General features: G+C 44.2%; 1 protein-coding gene across 1 annotated transcript in view; it reads left to right on the forward strand.

Moving 5' to 3' along the window:
• The window catches only part of PTK7 (protein tyrosine kinase 7 (inactive)), a 2009558-nt gene that overhangs the window by 720801 nt on the left and 1271257 nt on the right, over window positions 1-17500 (forward strand). Inside the window, exon 3 of the mRNA XM_044060033.1 lies at window positions 5707-5809. Coding sequence (XP_043915968.1) covers window positions 5707-5809 — 103 coding nt within the window. The remainder of the gene's footprint in view (window positions 1-5706; window positions 5810-17500) is intronic.

Consider the following 17500-nt stretch of genomic DNA (forward strand, 5'->3'; position numbering starts at 1 on the left):
TCAAATGCTTACTCTGGCAGAAGATTTAATTTCATTAATTAGAGGATCTCAATCTCACCCAGACAGGGCCTCTCAGCCCCCAGAGAAGAGACCTAGGGCAGAGCCCCCTGAGCCAGTGTCCTCTGAGTCTGCCAATGAATCAGACATAACTGATCAGCCAGAGGCTCCTTTCTCCAATTTTCAAGACTCTGATGCTGAAGAATCCATTCCAGCTGCTTCCCCACCAGAAGAATTCTCCTTTGGGGAAACCTTACATGCCATGCGAGAGCAGTTCCAATGGCAGCAACAGGATTTTTCAGACTCCAGAAAAAGACTTAGGACCTTTCTGCACCTTCCACAGCACAGGCCCTTAGCTATACCTCCTGTTCTCTCTGTGGTGGATGATGCTTTCAATGATGTCTGCTCCGCACCAGATTCTTTACCTCCAGCCCCTGCCAAACCAGACAGATTTTACAGGGTGCCAGACACTCATCACCACCTTTACAAGGCCCCACTTGCAGACCCGAAACTATATCCCAGGGTCCCAAGGCAGTAGCCGCGACCATAGCAAAAAACCCTATTCCTTCAGAAAGGGAAGCAAGGTCATTAGACAGATGGGGCAAAAAGGTCTACACTTCAGCTACTCTCTCAGCTAGAGCTTTAAATTGTCAGTTTCACATGATACAATACCAAGAGTTTATGCTTGATCAGTTAACTAAAAAGCTAACCACTGATGAATCTCTTGATAAGAAATATGTATTAGAAATGGTAAATAACATACAACAGGTTAGTAACCATTCCTTAAAATGTGGCTATGATGCACTGGAGGCTTCATTTAGATCAGCCATGACTGGCACAGTGATAAGAAGGCATGCATGGCTAAAGGAGCAAGCTCTACGGATCATGTTAAAGCTAAGTTGCTAGATGCTCCCATGGATAAGACAAGTTTGTTTGGTACACCTGCCCAGCAGGTTATGAAGAAAATGGAAGAAAAGGCAAAATCTGTTCAAACGGTTAAAGATTTCTTGCAGGTTCAACCCCAAGGTTTAGCAGGAACTGGCCTGCCAAAATTGGTCCTTTCCTGACTCCACAAGATCTCAAAGGGGCAGGAATAGACGTTCCAGAGGCAGAAACCAATCCAGGGAGGTGCCTACAGAGGACGACAGTGGCAAGGTAACAACAGAGGCACAGACACAACCTCTGCCACTACATCAACTCAACCACAGTGACTTAACCCTAAATCCGCCTACCAGGGAACAAATAGCAGCTCCTCTAGGCGGAAAATTAACCTTATTTTCAAAGAACTGGCACTATATAACAAAAGACAAGTGGATTTTACAAACCATAGATCAAGGTTACCGGTTCCACTTCCACACTTTACCAGTCAAAAGAGGAATGCCAAATCTACCTCCAAATCAAAAACAGAGGCTCTACAACAGATAATGCAGTTAGCAAACATGAGAGCTGTGGAAAGAGTGCCAACAGCAGAGCAAGGAAAGGGGTTCTACTCCAGACTATTCCTAGTTCCAAGAAAGGAAAAAGTTGGAGACCAATTCTCGACCTGTCCGCCTTAAATACATACATCATTGTCCCAAAATTCAAAATGCTGACCCTACAGCAACTTCTTCCCATGCTGGGCAAGGAGTGTTGGCTGGTAACTCTAGATCTCAAGGAGGCATACCTGCACGTCCCCATTCGACCAATCTGCAGAAGATACCTCAGATTTCTTGCAGGATCAGAGCACTATCAATTCTCAGCATTGCCCTTTGCCTTATCTACTGCGCCCAGAGTATTCACAAAATGCCTGGCATCAGTAATCGCCCATTGCAGACTACAGGGAATTCAAATTTACCCATACCTAGACGACTGCCTGCTACAAGGGGACAACAAAAGCAAGCTGACAACAGATTTACAAAGGGTCATTTACTTGCTGCAAGCCCCGGGATACACAGTCAATCTACAAAAGTCAAGGCTGGTACCATCCCAAACAAGGACATTCTTGGGCGCGGAATTGGACACAGTAAAACAGATGGCATTCCTAACTACAGAAAAACAAAAAGAACTCCCTCTTTACTTCTTGGCACTAACAAAACTGAACAAGTTAACAGCAAGAAAAGTACTGCAGGCCTTGGGCTTCATGGCATCATGCATAATCTTGGTTCTACTTGCCAGACTACATATGAGAAAACTACAGTGGTACCTAAAGAATTTATGGTCCCAACACAGACACAGCCTAGAAACAGAAATCCCACTAATTCCATGCTTAAAACAGGAGTTCCTATGGTGGGCTCAGGCATGCCAGTCAAACCCAGGGCTACCCTTTCGCAGATGTCAAGCAAGCCAGACCATCACAACAGACGCTTCAGACCTAGGATGGGGGGCCCACATGCTGGACAAATGCGTGCAAGGATTGTGGACACAGGATCAACTTCACCTGCACATCAACCTAAAAGAAATGCTGGCAGTAAAACTGGCAATCCAAAAGTTCAGACCATTTCTCAAAGAGGGCCAGTTGATGATAAGGACAGACAGCACCACAGTCATGTGGTACATCAACAAACAGGGAGGCACTCATTCATACCCCCTATGCAGAATGACTTTGGAGCTGTGGACCCTGGCACTCAGCTACAACATCCAGTTACAGGCAATATTTGTACCGGAGAAAGAATACTCTAGCAGACATATTAAGCAGAACCACATCGGATGCCCACGAATGGAAGCTGCACCCGGACATCTTCAAGACCATCTCAAAGAAATGGGGAATGCCTCAGATAGATCTATTTGCATCACCTACCAATCACCAGCTCAAAAATTCTGCACAAGGACATTCCACCCACTAGCATGGAAAGTGGATTCACTCGCTCAGCTGGAAAGGCCTAACAGCATATGCATTCCCACCTCTTCCCTTGATACACAAGGTATTACTAAAAATCAAGGAAGAACGTCCAAGGATAATCCTGATAGCTCCAAACTGGCCAAGACAACACTGGTACCCACTGCTGAGGAGCATGTGTCGGAACAATATGTGGCCAAAAACCCTAATGCCTTTGATGTTAACTCAGAACAACTACAGCATCATACATCCAAACCTAAAACGTTGCAACTGACTGCATGGAACATCACATAGCAGCAGCTAATCCAGAACTTTCCCAAAGAGTTAGAGACATTATTCTTGAAGCACGCAGACCTTCAACAAGAAGAAACTATGCTGGAAAATGGAAAAGGTTTGTCATTTGGAGTACTGAAAGAGGAAAAGATGTGTCAAACATAGATATGCCTAACATTCTGGAGTACCTAGCCGAACTTCTTCATTCAGGCCTGTCCTACTCCTCCATCAAGATACATGCATCAGCTATTTCAGCAGAATACAGCTTTGATCCACCTGTTTTTTCTCACCCTTTGCTCAGGCAGTTCCTCAGAGGAATCAAGAATGTAAAACCTCCAAGGAAACCACCATTACCAGCTTGGGACTTAAATTTTGTGCTAGAAAAATTGACACAATCACCCTTTGAACCAGCAGCAACAGCAGACCTACAACACCTGTCATGGAAAACTGCTTTTCTACTGGCAATTACTTCAGCAAGGAGGGTTTCAGAACTACAGGCCTTAATGGCAGTGCAACCCTTCCTAATCTTCCACCAAGATAGAGTGTCCATGAGGACTAATCCTACATTTATGCCTAAGGTGGTATCCAGAGTGTCTTTAAACCAGGCAATCCACCTACCTACCTTCTTTCCCAACCCACAAAACAGAGGGGAAAGAATATTGCATACCTTGGATGTACATAGACAGCTACGCTACTACTTGGACAGAACAAAAAGTAGCAGAAAGACTGACCAACTTTTTGTAGCCTATGCAACAGGAAGGGAAGGAAAAGCTATTTCCAAACAGACAATCTCCAAATGGATCGGAAATTGCATACGATTCTGTTACTCCTTCCATGGAAAACCAATTCCACAGAACATAAGACCTCATTCTACAAGGGCAACAGCCACTACCACAGCCTTCTTACGAGGAGTGGCAACCAAAGACATTATTGAGGCGGCTACTTGGACCTCCGTGCATACATTTGCCAAGCATTATAATTTGCCTCTATATTCCAGATCCCGAGCAGGGTTTGCCACTGCTGTACTGCAAGGGATCCTAAACACACCATAATCTAGTTTTATCCTCCTTCCCTTGTTGGCTATGGTATTCTACCCAGTTGTTATGACTGCAGATGCATCCATGAAGGACATAGTACAGTTTTGTACCTACCATAAATGTAGATGTCCGAACTGGATAGCATCTGCAGTCAGGATTACCCTCCCTCCTTCCCCTCTGTGGTACTCCAAGGGTGTTTACCCTCCTAATAGCTAGCTGGTGGGGGGGAGTCTTTTATGGTGTATTTGTTTGTATATATGTGCATACATGCTTATTTTTGTGTTTACCTCTATCTTTTTGGAAACATTGGCATCTATCTAAATTTTAGCCTTCAAGAGGGCTACTGGCATCTGGGGCAAGAAACACTGGAGAAAATGGCGTCGGCTGATGCCTTTATACCCGAAGACCAACAGAGATGACGTCGGGTGAAGTGCGACATCAGCCGAAGCCGGACCCGGACTTTGGAATCCGGCCGACTGAAGGGCTGCCTGACGACAGGACAACCCAGTTGTTATGACTGCAGATGCTATCCAGTTCGGACATCTACATTTATGGTAGGTACAAAACTGTACTTTCCTCCTCAAGGGGTTAGGACCCACTCAACTAGAACAGCTTCCACCTCTGCAGCCTTTTTAAGGGGTGTCCCTACTAAAGATATTTTGGAGGCTGCCACATGGTCTTCTGTTCACACTTTCACAAAACATTATAATTTGCCTCTGTTTTCCAGAGCTAGGGCAGGGTTTGCCACTGCTGTGTTATGGGGCATTATCTCCATCCCTTGATTCTGTTGGTTCCTCCTCCCTTTTCACTGGGCTTTGGTAATCAACCCATTTGTTAGGACTGCAACAGTGAAACACGATGAACATAGTTCAACATAAATTCCTGAAAGGAAATTCCTGATTTGCAGTTCACTGTAAGTTAGGTCTTGTTTGATATTCAGCACTGCTGCTTAAAAGATTCTTTGTGTACATGTGAATTTAATAGTGAATGATAAACAGTGCTGCTTGTATTGTAACAGTGAGCATTCAGATTTATAATTTAATTGCAGATTGAAGTAGTTTGTAAGCTGGAATGCACAAGAATGTTCATTTTACTTTTATTGAAATGAGGAATAAAATGACCTAAAACAAAAAAAAAAGAATAGAGAGAGAGAAAGTGAAATGAATCTGATTTCCTAAGCGGAATGGTTTAAGGTATTGACTTAAAGGGTAGAAAGAGGAGAATTACCCTTCCTGATACTACTGCAGCTGTGATGATAAAGGTACTTGGTAACAGGTTGTCCTGCAGAACTGATTAGTAACTAACTCAAACTTTGAATACATCTTAATGAATTGTAACTGCCTGTTGGCAAATATTTCTGGATGCTTCCATGTAGCAATAAGGAAGGCATTGTATTAGGTCCGAAGATGTTATGCAGTCCTCTGTCACAGGCGAGTGATACTCCACTTTTATTTGAGCTTTAATTGTCAGAATTATTTACTGGCATTGTAATGTTGACTCTGACATGTTACTTTAAATGTGGTATATACCATGAAAATTATTACATTATGTAATCATTTTTTTTTTTTCGTCTTTTGTCTGTAGGGCTGGAACCAGGTGGAGTTGTTCTTAAGGACCCGTCTTCTGTATTGGATATAAAGACATCAAAGACTGTAGTTTTTCAGTGTCATATTGATGGCCATCCACGGTAAGAATCTATATCTATACATGTTTTTAATGGCTTATCCAAGATGGCCACTGATAAAGTAACATTAGCACTCCCAGTAGGGAAAAGAAATTGCTGAAAAAAGCCAGGGAAAAAGGTTAAGTAGATTAAGTTTGAGATCTTAGCTGAAGTATATCTTACCCTGATGTTAACTAAGAAACAACTCAGGAGGGAGGGATTCTGTACTACAAACTGAGTTTGAACAGAGGAAGCAAGCAGGGGTGCCCTCTTTCTCCTTTGTCTTGACCTAGGAAATAAGGGACTCAAAAATTCAAGGTTATAATTGGTGTGGTACTCGAGAAAAATTGTCGTTATTTTTAGATGATTTTGCTTTTTATTTGATGAATCCAGAAAAGGATATTTCACTGTTGTGGAACATTTTGAGATGGTTTCAAGTCCTTTCAGTTTATAAATTGAAATAAATGAAGATAAAGCATGGCTGTAGCAGTGTACTTTTATCATTGTTTTTCACTTAATAACTGTATGGGATTTACTTGCTGTGGCAACCCTTGGCTGGCCCGAGTACCAGAGATATAATTCTCTCTCCTCCTGGGCTTGTGGGTGCCCTGCACCCGATGTCAGGCTGTCTGGTTATAACAGTAATCAGACAGTGCTGCCTTACAGCTCTTATTTGCTGTCAAAACCTGAAGCATCCATATCATAGCGTACATAGATCAGTCTAAAGACCACAGGACTTTAAAGTGTGTGTATATCCAAGCCACAACTTCACCATCTGAGGACTTCACTTTTGGGGAAAATCTTCATAAGATGAAAGAGTATTTATATTGGTAGGTTCAAGATTACCCACAATGTAAGAGGGTTTGAGAATTTCTTAAGCCCCACGAGCGTAAACCTTTTGCCATTCTTCCAAAAGACCTGCTCCAAGGAAGCCAGACAGCTTTTAACAGGGTCCTGAATTCCCACAAACACCTGTTTAGGAATCTTCCTTTGGATCCTGAAGTGGTGACTCAAGTTCCAAAGGGTCAGTTATACATATAGATTTGCCTGCTTAAGAGAGCAATCCCTTCTGGATCATGTTAAGTTTGAGATCATCAATGCTTCTGTGTACAAGGACGCTTGGTTTTGACCCAGAGAGCAGAGGCTGTTTTCAAGAAACTGAAGGAGAAGTCTAAATCAATGCAGACTGTCATGGACAAATCTGCAGGTTCAGGCACCAGGGATTAGCGGAGACTATCCTGCTAATTCATGGTCACCCCCCCCCCCCCCCCGGCAGAAGCAAAGAGGAGGAATGCTTAGAAGGGATAGACCACTGAAACAACAGAAAGATGGTGACTTGAATCTAATTTTCGGTCTAGTGGACCCCGACTTCAGGGGCCCTGCAGGGAGCAGCTATGACTTAACCCTTCCTGCCCCCTCTCCCTCAATTACAACCCCAACTCCTCCTAACTCCTACCTCTTTCCTGTACTCCACTAAGCCTTCAACATTGGGAAAACATTACCCAAGGCAAATGGGTGCTCAGTATCATCAAGTCAGGAGGCAAGCTCTCCTTCGCTTCCTACAAATTAACTAAAACTCTAATCCAAATAAGTCTGCTACTGCTGCAAGGCTCTCATCGAAGTGCCTCCTCATGAAAGAGGAAAAGGTTATTACCCAAGGCTCTCTTGTCCCAAGGAAAGCAGGATCAACCTGGTGCTTGCTTACCTTGCTCATTTATTTAAATATGGGCTCTTACTCATCCATAAAAATTCATTATTCAGCTTTCTCTGCTTTCCTCTGCAGCCTCCTCTCTTCTCTCGCCTCCCTGCTGAAACAATTTCTCAAGGGTATCGTTCACCTTGACACTTCCCAGAAGAACGCCAACTCTGTTTTGGGATCTCAATTTTGTATTGGAAGAAGAGGATACTGTACCTTCTTTTGAGCCTGCTGATTCAGCTGACATTCAGTTTCTCACATGGAAAACCACTTTTATTAGTGGCTGTCACATCGGTAGTACAGGTCAGCTCCAGGCCGTTGTGTGCACTGAACACTTTCCATTTTTCAGCAAGACTGAGTTTGTCTGGATTAACCCCTCTTTCATGCCGAAGTTGTTTTCGGAATTTACCCTAAAGCAGTCCATTCAACTTCCTGCCTCTTTCTTCACCCTGAAAATGGGGATGGGGTGGGGGCAGTGTATCCTTCATCCCTGCCAGGGTTAACTTCAGTGGGGGTCTCCCCTAGTTCTTCAGGGTCTCTGCCTAAGAAACATATGCTTAAAATGGCAGAAGATTTGATTACTATGATTAGAGGTTCTATACCCCCCCCCTGATAAGAGGCCTAGGGTGGAACCTGAGCTTGAGAGTTTTGAGCAGTGTTCGGAGGCTTCTGAGTCTTCGGCTGAAGACTTGCAGGAGTATCCTCCTTATTCTGATTCTGATGTGGATGACTCTACACCTTCGGCTTCTCCTCCTGAGGATTTTTCTTTTTCAGAGACCCTTCATTCCATGAGGGAGCATTTTAAATGGGAAGGGCAAGATTTCTCTGATTCTAGGAAAAGGCTTAGGGAATTTTTGTTTCTACCCCAGCATAGGCCTTTAGCTATACCTCCTGTTCTGGATGTGGTAGACGATGTTTTTGCAGAGGCTTCCCTGAACCCTGATTCTTTGCCTCCTGCCCCAGTTAAACCGGACAGGTATTATAGGGTGCCTGAAGCTCATAAGTATCTTAAGAGTCCTAGGGCAGACCCCGAAACTGTTTCTCAGGGCCCTAAAGGTGTTAAGGCTTCTGTTGTTAAAAATCCTGTTCCTTCTGATAAAGAGGCAAGGGCTTTGGATAGATGGGGGAAAAAGGTGTATACTTCTTCCACTTTAGCCATGAGGGCTTTGAATTGCCAGTTTCACATGTTGAAATACCAAAATTATCTCCTTTCACAATTGAAGTCTAAGGTAGATGCTCTGGCGGAAGGTATTGAGTGTAAAGAGTTGCAGGATTTAGTTCATGTTTTGGAACAGGTGGGTAAGCATTCCTTGCAATGTGGCTTTGATGCTGTACAGGCCTCTTCGAGGGTGGCAGCCACTGGTTCTGTTCTTCGCAGGCACGCCTGGCTCAGGGATCAGAATTTAGCTGAACATGTAAAGACAAGGATTTTAGATGCTCCTTTACAATCTGATGTGTTATTTGGTGCACCTGTGGACCCAGTTTTAAAGAAAATGGAGGACAAGGCTAAGTCTATGCAGACTGTTAAAGATTTTTTGCAGGTTCAGCCTCCAAAGTTTAGTAGAAATTGGCCTACTAAGGGGTGGACTTATCCTTCTTATGATTCTCAGTCTAGGGGTAGATCTAGACGTGGTAGGGGCAGAGCTCAAGGTTCTTTTAGGCCTAGAACAGGCAGTTCGCCTGCCCAGTCTTCTGGTGAGGGCAGGGGTCAGTCCTTTCGTAAGCAGACCCCATGACTTGCCTTTTCAGCTGCCAGAGCCTTCTCGTCTGGCAGCACCTTTGGGAGGAAGGCTGGCACTTTTCAAAGAAAACTGGAGTGTTATTACCCAAGACAGATGGGTATTGGATATCATTCACCACGGTTACAGGTTTTATTTCCATACCTTGCCTCCTTTAAAAGGCATGCCAGACATTCCTCCTATACAAAGAAAAGAGGCTCACAAGCAAATTTCTCTGTTGCTCCAGATAGGGGCCATTCAGCCGGTTCCTGTGCCAGAAAGGGGCCTAGGATTTTATTCTCGCCTGTTCCTAGTACCAAAAAAGGGGAACACGTGGAGACCAATTTTGGATTTGTCAACCCTCAACACTTATTTGGACATTCCCAAGTTCAAAATGTTGACGTTACAACAGCTTTTACCTCTGCTGGGCAAAGATCACTGGATGGTAACTTTAGATCTCAAGGAGGCTTACCTTCATGTGCCTATCAGACTCAGTTGCAGGAAGTATCTGCGTTTCCGAGCTGGAAATTCCCATTATCAGTTCTCTGCATTGCCCTTTGGCTTATCTACTGCGCCCAGAGTATTCACAAAAGTTCTGGCTCCAGTTGTAGCTTTTTCAGGCTAAAAGGAATACAAATCTATCCTTACTTGGACGACTGTCTGATTCTGGCTCAAGAAAAGGACGAGCTTCTTCAGCATCTGGAATATGTGATAGCAGTGCTAAGATGCCTGGGGTATTCTGTGAACGAAATAAAGTCCAGTCTAGTACCCTCTCAAGACATGTGCTTTCTGGGTGTAAGACTGAATACAGCAGCCCAGATGGCCTTTTTAACCCCGGACAAACAAAAGAGTCTATCCCTTTACTTCCATCAACTATCTCATCAGTCCGTGCTGACTGCAAGGACAGTCCTTCAAGCATTAGGGTTCATGGCATCTTGTATTCTGGTGCTTCCCAATGCCAAACTGCATATGAGGAAGCTACAATGGTATCTCAAAAATGTATGGACACAGCACTGCCAGGATCTGGACACTGTCATTCGAATAATACCTTGCATTCAAAAGGAATTTTTGTGGTGGGCTCAGGAATGTCACCTAAACAAGGGACTCTCTGTGACCCGGCCAGAGGCGAGTCAGATTCTAACGACAGATGCCTCAGACATAGCTTGGGGAGCTCATCTGAATGGAAAGTGGATACAAGACAAGTGGCCTGCCAGACTACAGCATCTACATATCAACATGAAGGAGATGTTAGCAGTCCAGTTTGCATTGATGGCTTTCAAGGAGTTACTTCTTCCAGGGCAGGTGTTGATTCTAACAGACAACACAACTGTCATGTGGTATATCAACAAGCAAGGGGGAACACATTCTTATCCTCTATGCAGGCAAGCAATGATTTTGTGGGAGACTGCGCTCAGCTTGCAGCTTACTCTTCAAGCAAGGTTTCTGCCAGGAGCACAGAACTCCTTAGCAGATGTGTTAAGCAGGCAAATCATGGATCCCCACAGTGGAAACTGGATCTTCATGTATTTCAAAAATTGACAGTGTCATGGGGAACTCCAGACATAGATCTGTTCGCTTCTCCACTAAACCACCAGCTGCCAAAGTTTTGCACGAAAAGTTTTCATCACACAGCTTGGAAAGTGGATGCTCTTTCGTTCAGTTGGGAAAATCTTCATGTGTATGCCTTTCCACCTCTGCCTCTCCTCCCAAAGGTACTCCTAAAGGTCAGACAAGACAAGCCAAGGATGATTTTGATAGCTCCAGATTGGCCTCGCAACACTGGTACCCATTACTGAGGAATCTGGTAAGAAAGCCTCCATGGCCTTTACCTTTAATTCCACACCTTTGTCTCAGAGGGACGGTCATCTACTCAATGTCAAGCTTCACTCTCTTCATCTAACAGCCTGGCATATTCTGTTTTGAACCACAGCAGGTCTCAACTTCCTCAACAAGTTTTGAATGTGATTATGGAAGCCAGAAGACCTAGTACACGTAAAGTGTATGCAGAAAAATGGAAGAGATTTTTATTTTGGAGTGCAGCAAAGGATTTGGATGTTTCTGAGCCTAATTTGAGTGTGGCTCTTCAATATCTTACTGAGCTATTGGACAAAGGTTTGTCTTTCTCTTCCATTAAGATTCATGCTGCAGCAATTTCAGCTCACTATGATTGTGACCCACCATTGTTTTCTCATCCTTTGTTCAAGCAATTTCTTAGAGGGGCAAAGAATATAAGACCCCCAAGAGCTCCTACTCCTGCTTGGGACCTCAATTTTGTGTTGGAGAAACTTACTCTACAACCTTTTGAGCCTGCGGCTACTGCTGAGTTGAAATACTTGTCATGGAAGACTGCTTTTTTGTTGGCCATTACTTCTGCAAGAAGGGTTTCTGAATTGCAGGCCCTTATGGCGGTGGAGCCTTTTTTGATTTTTCATAAGGATAGGGTATCATTACGTACTAATCCTTCCTTTATGCCTAAGGTGGTTTCTAGTGTGGCTTTAAACCAAACTATTCATTTGCCTACCTTTTATGCAGATCCCCAAAATAGGGGGGAAAAGATTTTGCACACTTCAGATGTACACAGGCAGTTGCGTTATTATTTAAGCAGGACTAGGGATTTTAGGCAGTCTCAGCAGTTGTTTGTTTCTTTTGCTTTGAGTTCTCAGGGCAAGCCTGTGTCAAAACAAACTATATCTAAGTGGATTGGGTTTTGCATTGCATTCTGTTACTCCCATCATGGCAAGGAGATTCCAGCTGGGATTAGGCCTCATTCCACTAGGGCTACTGCCACTTCAACAGCATTTCTAAGGGGTGGCAACTAAGGATATTTTGGAGGCAGCTACTTGGAGTTCAGTGCATACTTTCTCCAAGCATTACCACCTTCCTCTCTATTCTAAGTCCAGGGCTGGTTTTGCCACTGCTGTGTTGCAGGGCATTTTGGCAGCTCCTGCTTCTTTATAGTTTAGCCATCCTCCCTTACCTCTGCTTTTGGATTCTACCCAAGTGTTAGGACTGCAGCAATGTGAGATGAAGAACATAGTACAGTTTTGTACCTACCATAAATGTAGATGTTCGAAGATCCACATTGCTGCAGTCCAATTTTCCCTCCCTCCTTCCCCTCTGTGTTTAGGGGTGGTTGTGTGGGTGAGGTTCTATTTTTTGTGCATTTGTATATATTGTACATATTTTAGACACAGGAGTGTTTTGGTGTTTTTTTTTGGGTTTTGGCCTTATCTTGTTAGGGTCTTCTGACATCTGGGGCAAGAAAAGACTGAGGATATGACGTCGGTCATGCGCATTTGTACCCTGACGTCCTGATGTCAGACAAATGCGCCTTGACCGACGTCAGCCATATACTTTGGTATTCGGGCCGACTGGGACAGCGGACTACCCAAGTGTTAGGACTGCAGCAATGTGGATCTTCGAACATCTACATTTATGGTAGGTACAAAACTGTACTTTTCCTAGGTGGGTCTCAAATTATGGGGGGAATCGAAATATGATCAGTAATGGTAGTAATGATGTTGCCTCACAGTAAGACGCTGTCCGGTTCGATTCTCAGCTAGAGCGTCTTCTGCGTGGAGACATTCGTGAATGGGCGTACCTTCGTTGAAGGTTGTGCGTCAGGGCTGGCAACTCGGCACGTAAAAATCAACTGCCAATCATTAGCGGACCAGAGTTCTGCTGTGGCGACCCCTAACCGGGAAAAGCCGAAAGACACAACAACAATGGTAGTAATGATGTTTGGTGCTCAGGAAGGGAAATTAAGGAAGTATGTGAAAGTATTTAGGATGGAGGATGTAGTAGTAACCTTAGGAGCACATGCTGGGCTTAACATGGTGGATGCTGAGTAATACAAGAGTATGTTTGTCTACTTGTGGGAATAGAGGTACTTCTGAAAGGAGTAACTGGTAAGATTTGAGAAGTAACAGGAAAAATGGAAACGTGTCAGAAGAGGGATTGATAGTGCTTGTGAAGCAGTTGACCGGTTTTAAAATTGTGGTTCAAATAAGGAAAACAGAAATATGTAAAAAAAAAAAAAAAAAAAAATGCAACAGAAAAGATCTTGAAGGGTTGGCAGTAGTTGAAGTACTGCAGAATAATTTACAGAATATCGTTTATAAGGATGGAGAGAGTAAATGAGAGGTACCAGAGATCCATCAAAGAATATCTGGATGACATTAATGAGTGTGGAAAAGGTAGGCACTTATTTTATGACAGTAACCCCTACAGTATATAAAAAAATGGCAAAGAGACATAAGAAGCAGAAGTGGAGAAGGCAGAAATAAAACAATTCTAGTTCCAAGAAAATTGTAAAACAACCTGCAAGAGTTAGGAAAATTTGGAGTATTTTCTTAGTCTGTACAAAGCAGATGAATGAGGAGATCAGGAAAATGTTGTGTTTTGAGAATTGCATAATAAACCCTGACATGCAAAAAGTGAGAGAACATCTTAAGTACTATAACCAAAGATGTTAATCGTGTTACGCTGCTGCAGTCATTACACTTGGGTTATCCTGCCATCAGGCGGTCCCGCAGTCAGCCAAAGTTCCAAAGTCTTGGTTCGGCATCGGTTGCTGTTGCCTCCTCCCTGACGTCAGTGCGACAGGGGTATACAAGATGCAGCCAACGCCATTTTCCCCAGTCTTTCTTGCCGCGCGGTGCCCGAAGCCGAAGCAGTTAGCAAGTGCCGGTCGGCCGACTCCTGAGATTTTCATTCCGAATCCAGAACCGAAGTCTTCTAAAAATGCTAAGTACCCCATTGGGGAATCTCTTTCTTGCCTCAGACCGATGTCAGTAAAAGTTAATAACTGTATTTCTTGTGGGAAGCAAATACCTCATAAGGATTTCCACTCCTATTGTATTCCATGCCTAGGCCCTGACCACGACGTCACCGATTGTCGGTTTTGTGCTAGGTTTAACAAGCGCACTATTAAATGTCGGTTTGATTTTGCCCGACATTATTTTTGCTGAAAATTCAATTACACCATGCCATCGGAAATTCCGGTGACCGCAATGCATGACGAGGCCTCTTCTAGGCCGGTAGCCAGTTCTCCGGTTTTCAGCGAGGTGCCTACACAGCCCCTGACGACCGCTTCCACAGACCGCCTCCGACTCCCACGTGGGGCTGGCTGGGCCTTAGGATGCACTAGGTTTTCAGCTTTCCGATCCTAACCCTACAGAGGGAACCGAAGTTGTTGAGCAAACCACAGCTACAGAGGGTGTTTTCAGACCTACCCAGTTAACCATAAAACCCTCCGCTAAGTCTAAGCCCCCCTTAAAAGCAAAGAAACAGACACAACTCTCTCCAGGGCAGGCTTCCATGCCGAAGAAACAAATGCTAAAAATGGCCGAGGACCTAATCACCCTGATCAGGGGGTCCCATCCCCCTCCTGATAAAAGGCCTAGACAGGATGCAAACTATGAATCTTCTGACCAGGTGTCCATTTCCTCAGACTCTTCCTTGGACCTAGGATATTCTTTACCCCCTTATGAGGATTCTGATGCTGAGGAATCAATTCCATCAGCCTCTCCGCCTGAGGATTACTCCTTTGGTGAGACCTTACATACCATGAGGGAATATTTCCATTGGGAAGGCTAGGATTACTCAGAATCCAAGAAAAGGCTCAGAGACTTCCTTTTATTGCCTCAACACAGACCCCTTGCTATCCCGCCAGTTTTAGATATTGTGGATGATGTGTACAACTGAATCCAGTTTAAACCCTGACTCCTTACCCCCAGCCCCAGTTAAACCTGATAGAGTCCCTGACTCTCACAAATTTATGTACAAAAGCCCTGTTGCTAACCCTGAAACTATTTCTCAGGGACCCAAAGGGATTAAGGCCTCTTTAGCAAAAAACCCAGTTCCCTCTGACAGATTCCAGAGCATTAGACAGATGGGGAAAGAAGGTATACACGTCTGCAACTTAAGCAATGAGCGCCTTGAATTGCCAGTTTCACATGCTAAAATATCAGCAATTTTTGATGTCTCAGTTGAAACAAAAGATGCTTCCAGATTCAGATCCTCCTAACCTTAAAGAAATGCAGGATTTATTGCATGCAGCTGAACAAGTGGGAAAACATACTTTGCAATGTGGGTTTGATTCCTTAGAGGCCTCCTGTAGAGCAGCAGTTACAGGCTCTGTCATTAGAAGGCATGCTTGGTTAAAAGAACATACGTTACCAGATCATGTTAAGGTCAAATTATTGGCTGCACCCTTGCAGCAGGATGTGCTGTTTGGAGTTAAGGCAGAGGAGGTATTTAAAGAAGATGGAGGATAAGGCAAAAATCTATGCAAACGGTGAAAGATTTCTTACAGGTTCAGCCTCCTCATTTTAGCAGAAATTGGCCAACAAAGAATTGGTCCTTTCCAGTCACAGATAGACCTCAAAGGGGCAGATACAGACGTCCAAGAGGTAGAGGTCAGACACAAGGCCCTTACAGGCCTCGACAATGGAGTACACCAGGCCAGAAAGAAGGGAAAGACAGGCCTCAACCTTATAAAAAGCAGCCTCAATGACTTTCCACTGCAGCTGCCAAAGAGCTCTCTCTTGGCAGCCCCCTTAGGAGGAAAACTGGGAGTTTTCTATCACAACTGGCATTGCATCACCAAAGACAAATGGGTTCTCAACATTGTATCTCAAGGTTACAGGTTCCACCTTCACACTCTGCCAAGGCTAAAAGGAATGCCAAATCTTCCACCAAATCAATGGGCAGAGGCTCAAAAATAAATTACAACACTCATGGACATGAGAGCTATTCAAAAGGTACCACCACAGGAACATGGACGAGGATTTTACTCAAGGCTCTTTCTGGCTCCCAGAAAGGACAAAGCCTGGAGACCCATTCTGGACCTTTCTTCACTAAACACTTACCTGGATGTTCCAAAATTCAAGATGTTGACACTACAGCAGCTTCTTCCCATGCTGGGCAAGAAAGCTTGGCTCGTGACTTTGGACCTCAGAGGCATACCTGCATGTCCCTATCAGACAAAACTGCAGAAGATACCTCCGTTTTATTGCAGGTTCAACCCATTACCAATTCTCTGCACTGCCCTTTGGCTTATCTACTGCGCCCAGGGTCTTCATAAAATGTCTGGCACCAGTAATTGTATACTACAGACAGAGGAATTCAAATATACCCATACCTGGACGACTGTCTCATCCAAGCAGAAAGCAAGGACATTCTCTTACAACACCTGGCTTTTGTAAAACATCTTCTAAGGTGCCTAGGGTACACAGTAAATGAAAAGAAATCAAAACTAGTGCCCTCACAAAATATGACATTCCTGGGTGCCAGCTTGAATACAACGGCCCAGATGGCTTATCTGACGCCAGACAAACAACTGCAATTAACTCAATACTTCAGAACAATGGCAACAAAGACCCAACTCCCTGCAAGAAAAAATTCTGCAGGCCTTGGGCTTCATGGCATCTTGCATACTACTAATACCATTTGCAAAACTGCATATGAGGAAATTACAATGGTACCTAAAAAGCGTATGGACTCAACACAGCCACAGCTTGGAAACAATGATAAATCTCGTTCCCAGCCTTCAACAGGAGTTTCTATGGCTGTCACAGGCATGTCACCTCAACAAGGGTCAGCCTTTCACCCTACCCCCAGCCAGACAACCTATGACAACAGATGCATCGGACTATGCCTGGGGGGCGCACATGGCAGGATGGTGCGTTCAGGGCATATGGACAGCAGATCAAAGGAATCTGCACATCAATCAAAAAGAAATGCTAGCTGTACAAAATGTTCTGACAGCCTTCAAGGGCCTCTTACATCCAGGACAGCTTATCATAAGGACAGACAACACCACAGTAATGTGGTACATAAACAAACAAGGGGGTACACACTCCTACCTTCTATGCAGGCAAGCAATGTCCTTGTGGAACACAGCACTGGCTTACCAAGTTCAATTACAAGCTCAATTCCTGCCAGGAAAAAAGAACACATTGGCAGACGACCTAAGCAGAAACATCATGTATCCCCATGAATGGAAACTGGATCCACAAGTATTCGCAATGATAACTCAAAAATGGGGGCTCCCAGACATAGTTTTGAGGGCTGGCAAACAGGTCTATCAGCTAACAAAGTTTTGCACAAGGACTTTTCACCATCAAGCTTGGAAAGTGGACGCACTCTCATTCAGTTGGAAAATGCTAACAGTATATGCCTTTCCTCCACTACCCATTCTCACAAAGGTGCTACTGAAAGTCAGGATGGAGAGACCCCAAATGATGATCATTGCCCCAGACTGGCCACGCCAGCACTGGTACCCACTATGGCCCAGGG

Source organism: Protopterus annectens, chromosome 1.part2 (genome assembly GCF_019279795.1).
Source record: "Protopterus annectens isolate FY-2018-M chromosome 1.part2, PAN1.0, whole genome shotgun sequence".
In the NCBI taxonomy this organism is placed as follows: domain Eukaryota; kingdom Metazoa; phylum Chordata; order Ceratodontiformes; family Protopteridae; genus Protopterus; species Protopterus annectens.